This window comes from Apis florea, unplaced genomic scaffold (assembly GCF_048593485.1).
Source record: "Apis florea isolate Af1SG1 unplaced genomic scaffold, ASM4859348v1 contig_3587_pilon, whole genome shotgun sequence".
Taxonomy (NCBI): Eukaryota; Metazoa; Arthropoda; class Insecta; order Hymenoptera; family Apidae; genus Apis; species Apis florea.
Genome location: NW_028256789.1, coordinates 874,884 through 888,027, shown reverse-complemented (window position 1 = coordinate 888,027; position 13,144 = coordinate 874,884). Strand labels below are relative to the sequence as shown.

At 46.9% G+C, this 13,144-nt stretch overlaps 1 protein-coding gene across 3 annotated transcripts in view; it reads right to left on the bottom strand.

Moving 5' to 3' along the window:
- mdy (diacylglycerol O-acyltransferase) overlaps positions 1-13,144 on the bottom strand; it is a 92,185-nt gene that overhangs the window by 1,194 nt on the left and 77,847 nt on the right. The window contains exons 9-12 of one of the 3 annotated variants that reach the window (XM_086914399.1): positions 12,683-12,727; positions 5,131-5,309; positions 1,372-1,522; positions 794-966 (exon numbers count right to left, since the gene is read on the bottom strand). In XM_086914399.1, the coding sequence (XP_086770525.1) occupies positions 794-966; positions 1,372-1,522; positions 5,131-5,309; positions 12,683-12,727 (548 nt within the window). Of the gene's footprint in view, positions 1-789; positions 967-1,371; positions 1,523-5,130; positions 5,310-12,682; positions 12,728-13,144 lie in introns of all 3 variants that reach the window. The other 2 variants (XM_086914400.1, XM_086914401.1) reach the window with 2 other exon arrangements.

Sequence of the window (13,144 nt, the reverse complement as noted above, 5' to 3'; positions counted from 1 at the left end):
GAGAGCGAGAGAGAGAGAGAGAGAGAGCGAGAGAGAGAGAGAGTTATGAATTATTTGTAAAATTGTATTTTATTCTGGATGCACGCAGGGCTTATTCTGGATTTACACGCGCCAGAAATATATGGTCTTCTCTATCGATGTATCATGTCGGTAGATTTATTCAATTTTAACTCGAGCTACACGAACTTATTTATGCTAGTACGTTTCGTAACGACAATTCCTTCCATTCAACACGAGTAAATAAATTAGGAGGAAACGTTCAAAGTCCGCTTGTATACACGCGCGTACTGTACATTTACCAGAATTAGCCCTGGAGTTATCACAGTATTAAATTTAATAGAAGTTTTACAAATTACAACTTACCTGATTATATACCTATATATATATACAGATACGAACGTGAAATTTGTATCTTGAAATAGGTAATTACGATTCATTCGAAAAAAAATCCATATAATTCCTACTGGAAGAAGAAAAATCCGAAATGGACAAAACCAATACGCGTAAGAATACTTCAAGAATATACTCGCGATACACGAACACGTGACCGACTCTCATTCATCGTTGGAGAGAGAATAAGAGAGAGAGAGAAAAAAAATGGAAGAATTCGCGTAAACGTCGATTGAAAAATAGGTTATACACGCGGAGTCAGAGGTGTAAAGATGGCGGAAGAAAAGAGGAAAGGAGAAGGGGAAAAAAATTGATGGAAGAGTGGCGAGTTTGGCCGGAGAATCTCTTCTTCCAGACCTCTGCGTGACCGTTCGCTTCGAGTTCGATTCTCTCTACTACCTACACCACGGAGTAATCCTCGATCAAGTTCTCGCCGAAGTGAGTTATCACGTAATCGTGGTAATACATCATTATGCAAAGTGGTTGTCCGATAATGAGACTCGCCCACACCGTGATATTGCCCCATCTGGCGCCCCAGTGCTTCTCCACCTTCTTACTTATCATTGATAATGGTATCTGGAAAATCGATTAAAAAAGTTTCTCGATCGGGGTAGGTGCGAATTAATATTAATCTTTCGACAGTTGGATCGATTGCTGGAAAGGGCCATCGTTCTCCAACTTTCGAGCCTTTTTTTCCCCCCGCGAACGCACGAGGGATGATTAAAAATTTCCTCTCTCGAATCTTTTCGACACGGTACAATCGATAAATAAATAAATTTATCGGAGCGTTGATAGCAATGCGAATGCAACACTTCAAAGATACCGAATTTCTCGAATACTATGATCGGCATCGAAACCGATTACATATATATATATATATACATGTATAATCTATCGTATCCGAAAGATTAAACGTAGGAGGTGTGAAGATAGGCGGAACGTTGGCTCGCGAGTGGAATATTACACGGTATTACATCTTACCTGTCCCATCATTCCGAGGAACGCCCACGTTTTGAACGTCTTGAGCGGCACGCTGACGAGGTACTCGTGGAAAAAGGCGCTGATGAAGAACACGGTGACAGATGCGGTATTCTTCTTGTAGCCCATCTCTATGATGGGAATGTACAAGTGGCTGGAACCGAATCGGAGCAAAAACGGTATTCACGGTTGGCACGATTAACCGGAAGGGAAGAGGGGATAAATTACGCGTCCGCTTAATAGAAAGGATCGAGAGCTTTCTCTACCTCCGACCATTCTCCTCGCGGTGAATTTTTACCTCGGGAACGAGCCCTTCTCGGCCGTGCGGTCGGTCCTATCATTACACTTAAGTTGTACCGCGGAAGCGTTAGTTCGCGCGAGCGTTAAAAAAAAAAAAAGGAAAAGAAGAAAGAAAAGAAAAAAAGGAAGGGAGGAAGGGAAGGTTATAAAGAGCGGGGCGAGGGGTGGAGGCAGGAGATAAGAAGCGTCGCGTTTAAAGATCAGCGTGAGCGGAATGGCCTCGAAAAATTAAAGCAATGGCCGTGCAAGTTTGTCCGGAATGGCGACACTTTGGTGTGTGGCCGGGGTTCAAGAGGGTGGTTGGGGAATGACGCAGGGGTACCGAGAGACAGGAAGAGATCGTTAGCCAGGTCGGTTATCAGTGGCGGTGCATTGGAACGAAGAAAGCTGGAAGGCGACGAGAAAGGGTGGGCGTTAAAAAAAAAAAACGAAGAGATGGGCAATGAGAGCCCACGGAGGGGAATGGAAGAAAGGAAGGAAGGAAGGAAGGAAAGAAGGAAATTCAAAGGTGAGACGTTGTCGTCGTGGACGGTTTCGTTCCCGTGAAAAAGAGATTCCTTTCCTTAAAGATTCCCGCTCTCCTCCTCCCGTTGCATCGCGGAATGACGGCGCGACCCCTCGCGTCTCTGTTTCGTTTCCACCTCCCCCTTCAATTTCTCCCATTCTATCTCTCCCACTCGTACACACCACGCTTCTTCCCTTCACCACCACGGTTTTCTCGTCGTTTCGTTCGTGGAAAAGACGCTTCCAGAAATATCTTCTCAGTTATAGGAGGCATTATAAGTGCCGCGGGGGAATAAACAGCCTTAAGTGCGCGCACCACGATGCGTATCGGCTTTTCCCATTACAAATCTGAAAAGACGTCGTCTTCGACAGTCGTCCTACCCTCTCTCTCCCCCCCCCCTCGTCTCCACCTCTCCGCCTGTCCTCTCCACCCGCACAGCTTTTCCATTTTCACCTCTCGCGCCCATTCCCTCTCCCCCCTTCTCTCTTTTTTCCCACCCCTTCCTCATCGCCATCGCCTCCGTGGTCGCATGGCTGCGTGCCAGTTGCAGCTCGCAATTGCAGCCGCATATCTCAGGCGAGGGAAAAAAGAAGAAGAAGAGAAGAGAAGAGAAGAGAAGAGAAGAAACGTTGGGAGAAGCGTTGGGAGAGCAGGTGCGATCGAAAGAATGGAAGGGGATGGGAAGAGATCGGAAGACGGAATGAAATTCGAGCCCGACATTTCCGGCCGGTAAAGCCGATTACCACCACGTTTTTTGCCAGGTCAATTACACGGAATCGAGTTAATTGCAAGTTGACGAGACGAGTCGAGGAGACGTTCGAGAATCTGAAACGTCAACTCGATCGTTTATCTCGCCGTTCTTCCCGACGTCCCTCTGAAATCCGATAGATACGCGGGGGTTCAACTCCCTCGGGGGAGTTATATGGCTTTACCGGCAAAGAATTATTGTTTTTCCGTGTATCGTTTCTCGAGAGAGGGGAGAGCTCGATCCTCGATCCTCCTGGATTTCCAACCCTTCCACGTACACGACTCTGCCCCTCTCCTCCCCTCCCATCGTGGCCCCCGCAATAACAACTTTTCCACGGCTACCTTTTTCGAGGATTTAAACTTTCCGCGAAGCTACTTTCGAAGTAAAAGCGGACGTCGTCACCGAGGTGGCGCGAGTTGTTAGCGGCACGTGCACCGTGGAAAACCGGTGGAAAAGTGGCAAGGCTCTCTCTCTCTCTCTCTCTCTCTCTCTCTCTCTCTCTCTCTCTCTCTCTCTCTCTCTCTCTCTCTCTCTCTCTCTCTCTCTCTCCACACACACACACACACATGTACGGAAAGTTTGCTGATTGTATCGGGCGAGCGATGCATAATCCAATGGAAACGATGACGGGGAAGACGTATGGGGATAAAAAGCGTAAAGCAGGGCGTAAGCTTTCCCGCTTATCCGATCGTGCTATCCTCTCCCAAGATTTTCCAACAACTTTCCCCTTAAATCGTAAATACCAAGTTTGACGTTAACGATAAGGGATATGAAGAGGAGGAAGACGAGAGAGAGGAGAAAAAAAAGAAATAGTTACTTCGACTCGAACGAACCAATTTCTCTTCTTCCACCAGTTTCTCGAACGAGCGAATCGTAACGAACGAATGATTTTCTTCGTTCTTCAAACGATTTCAAACTCGAATTCGCGTTTATCATCCTCACCAAAAAGAAACGAAAGAGTACATATTATTATGTATCCCGTTGCTCGGGAACAATCCGAATTCGAAAGTAATAATAAATGGACGAATGGAAATGGGAATTAATTAAAGGCGACGTCAATGTCGCGCCACGTAGGTAAACACATTCGCGAATTAATTTTCCGAAATAAACGTTGAAACAGAAGATCCCGCCGTCTGCACGAGTCGGGTAGTTCCATTTCGTGGCAGAATAGTTTTCAAACACCTACAACCGCCCTCCCGACACCCTTTCTAGTTACACGGACATTAAAAGTACTACTTAGAGTGGCAGCAGTTATATGTGTAGGAGGGTGCACGCGGGGAGGGGAGGAATGGAGGGAGAAAGGTAAAAGCTAAAACAATTAGCCGCGCAGCAGTTTCCACGAGGGTTGAAAGAGCCGAGAAAGAGAGAGAGGGGAGGGAGGGAGGGATGAGTGGTAGCAGCGCGGGAGAAAGTCTCTGATTCACGGAAATTTCTCTTCCTTTTCGGAGGGCAGACAGGAGCCGGGTTCTCGCGAAAAATGTAATTAAATCTCCTTAGAGCGGGGCACACTCGTTAACAAAGTTCACCCGCTTAGGCGAAAAGGAGTGCTCGATCAAAAGTACGACTCCTCGTGGCTGGATACTTCTTTTCCATTACTTTCGTTGCTTCTCGTTGCTGCGCCCGAGAATCTTCGTTTTCACGCATCGATCTCGTGACCGCTCGTTCCCGTTCCCTAATGGACCGAACTGAGGATGATCGAAAAGGAAAAGGTACGCGATTCGCGTTCGGATAGAGATCGTTTTCGAATCGTAAGAACGACAGCGGAGGAGAAATTTCGTGTAAGTTTCAGCTTGAAATTAGATTGAAAGTGTTCGGCCTCCCTTCCCCTATATAAATTATCATCCGATTATATTAAAAAGTTCCTCCAAAGATATTATTGATTATTTCCAACGAGTGTTAATATCGTTATGCGTCTAATATCAGGTTAATAATCCTCCGTTATATTCTGACAATCGTAATATTGGAGCAGTATTCGAGCAACGCGGGACGAGAGATGGAAGGAAAACGGGATAAGCCATAACGGGATAGGCCATCGGTGAACGGTGGCTCGATTCGAGATCGTTGCAATCTACGATCTATCCCCCTCACGCGGGTATTTTTCGAGCCAGGGTACGCGCATGATCGTTTATTCGGGCCAAATTGTAGTAACCGAATCGAAATCCAGGTGGTATTGTGGTAAAGGGTACAACATCGTATCAACGACACTTACCGCACAGCCCATCGATGCACGGGCATGTTCCACGTCCTCCAGAAGATGTCGATGTTGTGCGCGTTCCACCAATCGCAATAGAAATTTCGATCGGCGAAATGCAACAGTTCACCGACCAGATTCAGAAGCGAGTGGAACGTCAAGTAGAAGAAGCACAGCCAGACCAGATGGTTCGGTATCTGCGAAAAAAAAAAAACACATCGAAACTGCACTTTTGAAAATTTTTTGAAAAAAACGAATATAAAAATTCTTTCGCTTTGTTTAATGCAAATTTAAATTTGTTGTAAAATGTAGATTGTAAATTGATCGAAACTTTGTTTTTCTTTTTTTTTTTTTTTCCTCTTTTCCTTTACACCTTTGCGTTACTCATTCGTTCTCATTTTCGTAGGTTAATCGATCGTACCAAAGCGTCCCGCCTCTTGTATTATATCATGGAACGTGATATATATAAAAAACGCGTACGTGGAAAAAAAATAGTATCGGGGGATTACAATGAGAATCATACGTCAGAGGGTGAACGTTCATTTGGGGAACGATCCCGGCAAATGGAAGTCACTTTCATCTTTTCTATTACCGCGGGTGAAATGTTTTTCACGCGATGTATCGTTTCAAGCGCGTTGATCTTTGTTAGATCGCGACTGTGCAACACGCGAGGGCCGTATAGCCGGCGGCCACGCCGATATTTTATTTCCTTTTGTTTCGTATCTCTCCCGGCCCCGGGAACGGCTCGTTAATCCGACTCGAATTCACGTCTCTCGATATTCCATTCCTCTACCCTTCCGGCGCTCCGTCCAATTTCACGTAATTCTTAACCAGTGTTATCCGCCAACCCCGCGCGGAAATGAGCGGGAGGGGGAAAGGAACGGCGGAGAAAAAGGAAATACGATATAGTTGTCGGGGCGTAACGCGCGTCTGCCAAGGGGGAACATCGCGTTTTCGAATATTTAAAATGACCTCCTAATGGCGAGACAAAGGAACAACGGAGGAAGATGGAGAAGAGAGAGAGAGAGAGAGAGAGAAAGAGAGAAAGAAATTAAACCCAGCCGAGATAATTCCACGCTCGAGTCCACGCGCGGCTCGTTATTTGCCCCATCCCTCTCCGTTTACCAGGGGTTGCCGAAAAATGGCGAGGAAATGGCATCGCCGGCCGGGCCACGATCGTTGGAGGGAAAAAAAAAAAAAAAAAAAAAAAAAAAGAAAGAAAGAAAAAAGAAAGAAAAAAAGACGGAGAGGGAAGGCAGGAAAAAGCAATCGCGCGGAGGCGAATGGAATCGGACAGATTCTCGCAGCGTAACCGTTTTCCCTTTTCCGGCCATGTCTCCCGTGCCTCGGGGTCCAACGAAAAATTTTGAAGTTATTTCGTTTCGAATGTCTTCTCTAACTCCCCCTGGAGCATCCTCGCCGCATCTGGCGGCCTTTTACGCGCTCCAAAGGACTTAATAATGTTGCCAAGCACAAAGGTCAAGTCTCCTCCGCCGGCAGGCATTCGTGGCACTTTTATGAGAAGAGAAGGATGGTGGCGCGCTTTTCTTCACGGAAAATGGGCTCCTCTGTCTCTCCCCGTTTCATCAACCCCTTTTCGTCGTCCTCCCTCCTTCCTCCTTACGACCGGGAACACCACGTACCCCCGCAAAAACTTACCTCGACGACGTTTTAATTTCGTTTACCGCGCGGTATGCCGCTCGTTCTACGGAAAGGGATAGCACCACCATCCTCCCCCCCTTTCCAGCAACGGTAAAAGGATAAAACTCCGTTGAACCTGTCTTTGAGACACGTCGATGATACCACAAAGGGGAAAAGGAGATAAACTTTCAGCCTCTTCCTCCGGCTTCCTGGCCAGGGGCTATCTCGAAGGGGCTATGCGAAACGTCTCTCTCTCTCTTGATCCTCAACTTTCTATCAAAGGGGGAGGAAAAAATCTTGGACGGGTGATGTGTGACGTGGGTGAGCGAGATACCGGCGGGAATTTGAATTTTCTCGGTTCGTTTGACCGCCTCGTGGCAACCAAGTTTTCCCATTATGCATGGCTCTTTTCAACGAACCCGCTACTTGTTACGTTACTTTGTTTAACATCCTCCCTCTTTTTTTTCTCTTTCTCTCTTCTCTTTCTTTTTTCCCCCCTCCTTGCCAGAGAATTACACGGTACTTGGCCCAAGTTTCTCGACACTATTCGAGCGTATCCCTTTAACCCGGTCGGAGATGAAACCTCCGTAAATTTTATCCTTGTCGCGAATATTATACCGTATAAAACAAGACGGTTAATAATACAAAAAGATCGAATCGTTATTATTACGGGGATGGGGAGATAGGAGGGGGGTGGGGGAAGATGGATGTGTTCAAACACACATCTATTCCTCTATCCAAACGAAATGGACGTGCTTACGTTTCGTATCAAATGTTGGCGTATCGAAGAGATTGTACCGTGTTATTAAAGCAATATTTTTTCAAGGGATCCGTGGCCCGTGGCTCAAAGAGCGCGGAACGAGAGAGAGAGAGAGAGAGAGAGAGAGAGAGAGAGAGAGATTGATACCCCTGATGGGAAATCGTATCGCGCTCGGTGGAGAGGAAATAATGACAAGGTTAAAGGATCGGGCAATTTCGACGTCATCTCGACGAGACGTCTATAAAGTTTACTCAATTTTTCTCCCGTTCCTGATTGTTATTCTTACATCCCGTTCTTCATACGATAACAGCTACTCCCGTTAGATTACACAGAGCCGCGGCAGACCCTGTCTGCTGCTGCAATAAATAGTACGTGACGTGCGCTCCCGTGAGAGTAACGTTGTAACGTTGGACAAAAAAAAAAAAAAAAAAAAGAAAAGAAAAGGAAGAAGAAGAAGAAGAAGAATAAGCGAGAGAGGAGAAAGAAGGGAAGAAAGAACAGCACGGCGATAGATTCGAAAGAAAATGGGAAATATCGATTCGTTGCTTAAAAATTTACCACAGAGATTGGCAAACAGTCCCAACCAACGGTAACAAAACTCAACGAAGATTGTGATCTCGCGTAAGATTGGAACAAGATGGGAACACAACATTTTCCCCAGTGAGAGGGAACAAAAGAGGAAGCAGCTTCCCGCTCTGGAAGCTCTGGAGCAATTAGCAATTTATTATAATCGCGCAAGGAGGGCTGTTTAAGGTAACGATCCTTTGAATTCCGACTCGAGTTCTACTCGATAACGATGATACAAGCCGTACCACACCGTGTCTACATCACGATCATCCGCAGGTAAGTACACATCGGGAATTCACTCTTCTCATCGTATTCCCGAATCCAATCTACCTGCATTATTGATGGAAATCGATCGATCGATCGATCGATCGATCGTTCGTTCGTTCGTTCGTTCCGTATATATGCATAAAGCACACATTGCAGTGTAAGGGGTGCAGTTGGGAGTAGCTGGAACGCAGGAGTAGCGAGACACCCCTCCTCGCGCAAAGTCGTCTTCGGATAAAAGAGCAAAAGGATCTTCCTCGTGTCCGCCGCCTCTTGTGCATCCCACGGCTTTCTCCCTCCCTCCCTCTCTTCGCTCGCCTTCCCTGTTCTTCTTTTTCGTTGGAGAGAGGGGAGGCGGCGGCTGCCGCCGCGCGTCAAAGAGATTCCGAAACGAGCGACGAGTGGACGAAGGGTCGTGGCTCGTATAAAGCAGATCGATCTAAGGAAACGACCTCGTTGGCAGCGGACTGCAGGAAAATTGCGTTTCCCCATTACGACGAGATTAAAGTCTCGTCCTACATTGCACTTCCAACCCCTCCTCCTCCTTCTCTTCTTCGCTTTCCCTTTCTCTCTCTCCCTCTTTACGTCTACGTTCATCCAGCTTCTCAGGTCTCGAACACGAGCATCCTCTGTCTTCGAAGCTCAGCCGAGATTCGTATAAGAACCGCAATTAACCGACGACGGCCACGGTCTGTGGTCGATGAGACCAGCCTCGCAGTTATTTGCGGTGTAAACCGTGAAAATAAGGGTTGGCCTGTGTGATGAAGCCTCGTGGCCGTTGCTCTCTCTCTCTCTCTCTCTCTCTCTCCACCCCATTTGCTTCGGGGTTTCTCCTTCTCCCTCCACCCTTCTCCTCTCTTCTCTCGCAGATTTTAGCTGCTCGATCGGCAAACAATTATTTTTCCCTGCTTCGAACTTCTTTCTCCCTCCCCCTCTTCTTCTCCCTTATCCTTTTTTCCAGCCCTGAACGCGAGGACGCTTGGAGAAACAAGAGAGGGGACAAAAGAGGATGAGGGAAATCTCGAGTAGAAGGAGTACGCCTTCTCGTGGCGTGACTTATGAGATTGGAAGAGTGGAGTTTTCGTTGCGCTCGCCTCAAGCTACGCTCCGGAACCACTTATATCTCCGCCTTGAAGCCCGCGTCGATATCGTCGATATCGGTGGAGACGATTATTACCAATCGATTCGATTCTCCGATATTTTCTATCTTCCTTCTGGAATTATTTCAACTTCGTAATAACAACTCGGGCTTGTTATTTTCTCTTCCATGAGGTGTCTCGAATGATTCTCGATGATTTCGAGATATTTACGGTTGGAGAGGATCGGTCCATCACTCGATATCTCCACGAGAAGGTAAACGATCGGTCTGTTTGCACGCGTCTGGGAGAGGATATCCGCAGACGTGGATAATTAATGACGCGATGGGTCCAATTAAGTGGCGCCGGGCAAAAATTTGTTGGCCAAGCTTCGATCACGCGTGGCTTTTTGGCCGGCGCGGTGTTTTAATCGCGAATAACTAACAACGCGACTCGAACAGGGAAAGGGAGCGCCGCTATTATACACGGTTCAGAAGGACGCTCGCGGTAGTCGCTTTGGGACCAAGTCATGTAATTGAATTCGGTTCACCGAGTCCGGCTCACTGATCGAAACACTACGGCTGGCTAGCTCCGGATCTGAGGCATTCGGACTAACGAGAGAATAACGAGCACAAGTAACGATGGTCGAATGGAATCGAGCCGTCGGCCTCGATGGACGCCCTCGCTTCCGATACAATTGCGAAGATGCGAATAAATGTAAGGGGTGATTCTTGTAAAAACTGTCCTCGATTATAACTCGATCGCGATCGTTTCCTCGAAATCCAAATAACCGAACAAGGTCCATTTTTATCGAGAATCGAAGTTTCGTCAACCGTAGCGACGAATTTCTAGCGCGAATTACGATGATTCTACGTAATTTTACGTAAGAAATGTATAGGTCGGGTATATATACGATGAAAATAACCGTTTGACGAAGAAAGATGCTCGACTGAAAAACCGATCGGGACCGGTCCAACAACAAATCTATAAATGTATCCGACGAATCCACCAATCTTCAGCTCGCAACATTAATCATTTCAAGTAAGAATCACCCTATATACATCTCTCGATTTCATTCGCGAACGCTTCTCTCTCTCTCTCTCTCTCTCCACTACTCCAAGAAATATATTCTTCTCCGTTACGTGCCAATTGATCTTTCATTTATCGGGTCATTCGCTTGCCACTCGCCCCTCGAACTATAAACGAGAACGTTCGTGCAAAGGTTCGTCAAAAAGGTTTCCAAAAAGTGCGCGATCTACTGTAATTCGACACACCGCTAACTAAGCTCTCTCCAATCGTCGAACCGGACGCGGTACATTCGCAGCCGTATTCGTCACAGAGCGAGTCATAAATTTAAATTTCCTCCCCTCCTTTCGTGACGAGTTAAAAATCCTTGGTCCATTATCGACGACAGGGGTTGCTTATTTGCATCGACACTTGTGTTCCCGATCCGCGCGGCTTTCGCGTTTATAATATTCGCGGGAAAATGTTGCGGACAGGGTCAACTCGAAAACTCATTTTTCTGATTACCCTTCCATTAATGCGACCCCTCGATCACCAATCCCCTCATACGCGAACGACAACAACAACAACAGCGCGTATCACATTATACAAGAATTAATCTAATGGTTTTTATGGTTGGTGATGGACGCGACGTTGCTCCTTTGATACGCCAGTCTCCTTCCCCCCCTCCCTCGGTTTCGTATTTTACGCATCGTGCGAGACCGTGCCGCTGTTATCGTTGCAAACCCAAAGTGAAAATTTTAATTAACGCATCGAAAGCGCGGACAGAGGAGAGGAAGGGAAGGGAAGAGAGAAATGGAGTATCGGATCGCGGCTTTAATGGTATCCGCAAATGTTACGTGTCAAATTATGAAGCCGTGTTTTCCGAGTTTACCATCCCGTGTTACGGGTGTAACACGTTTATTCCCTCTCCGCTTCGAAATTCGATAAAATCCATACGAGCGATCCATACGAGGGGGGGCAAAGCTCCCGGGTCTTTTGCGAATGAACGATGCCCACGAGATGCCCTTTGTTCCATTTTCGGCAAACGCGTTTCACATTTTAGCGTCACTCTCTGCGACCGCCAACAACGTCGGCGAAACACCGGGCGAATCGAAGGGGGGGGGGGAGGAGAGAGAGAGAGAGAAAAGGATCCCACCCAATTAGCGAAGGGAGAGGCGGAATTCGGTGTTAATTCGAACCGTTAAACCGTTCGTCGACGACGTCAGCCGACGAGCCGAAACGAGCGTCTCTTGGCCAATTGGCCAGGAAATACGAAGTTCGTAAGAGAATTATACGTCTGAGCCGTTCGTTCCGGTAACCCTGCAAGGCCAAGTTGCATCGAGCACGAAAGAATACCTTATTACAAGAAGAGGGTTAGAACATCATTCTCTCGATTATCGACGCCATACTTCGCGCGCGCGAGTTACAGGAAAGCTCTGTTACCCACCTACGCTCGAATAGGTTCTACGACTTCCGCGAGCGCATAATTCACGCGGCCGGTTGTACACAGGACGAAAGTTGAATCGTGAATTCGTACGTTTCGCGGAAAGTTTGCCGGGATGGGATGGGATGGATTGGGTCGGGAAACGGTGCCGAGCATCGAAACTAAAGCGTTTTCCCTGTGTCTATCCGCTTGATAGGATGGGGAGGGATTTGCAAGAGGGATGGCGTATTAAGCGACACGCTTATATAGGCGTTGGAAGGGCTGAATTCGCAAATATTGCCCCGAGGCTTAAGAGCTCCTCGATGACGAACGATTCTAGTAGGTGGGATCCCTTGGATGGAGGGAACACAGGTGCGATAATGTTTCGCTCGCCCGTGTCGAGAGAAAATACGTGGCACGGGAATGGGGAAACCCTCGGTTTCGATCGTTGTTATAATTTGTTTAACCCTTTCGCTACTACTATAGTCGCTCCGCATAAGATACCGCGTATCGAGCGATTGGAGTTACATCGAGTGTCTTTCTCTGGGAACGATAGCGTCGATATTTTGTCTCTATCATCAATTTTTTTTTCATATATAAACACCGTCAAAGCGAACTCGAACTTGCGAGGCACTTCGCATTCGGCGAAAGGGTTAAAAGAGAGAAAATGTAAACGGGTAAGGGAGACATATTTGGGAAAGTAGTATAAAAATAATCGATAGATATGTATAGGTTGTATATAGGTAGATTTAATGCCGGCTCGATGAGCCACTTAGTTAAGTATTTCCGGTCGACAGGGTACCTCGTTTTCGAGGGAAATTGAATTATACTCACGGCCAGTTTCAGCAAACGCTCGGAGGCCTTCGCCACGTCCATGTTCTGTGAAAAATAAAACGAGTTTCGATTATTAAAATACGAAGAAAGCCACGTAAGCGGTAAATACGAGGATTGGAATTGGAAGTTGTAGGAGCATGGAGAAAGGAGGAGGAGGAGGAGGATTCGGCGAAAACAAGGGTACGAAACGAAAGTTGCTAATTGGGTTCAAACCTGCGGAATATGTAGCGGGGATTCGCGTCAGTTCGGGTGGAAATTTTTGCACGGTGATTACGATGAACAGTGATGGCCGGTAATTAAAACACCGAAATAATTAATCGGAGTTTTTTTTTGTAGGCTCAGCGATGTAGACGGACAATCGTATAAGTTCGAAAATGTTTTCGAATGCTCCGATATTTGGGGAAACATAACGAGAATATTTGCCATAGCTGTGAGAAAAATTGAATTGAAAATCGAGATATA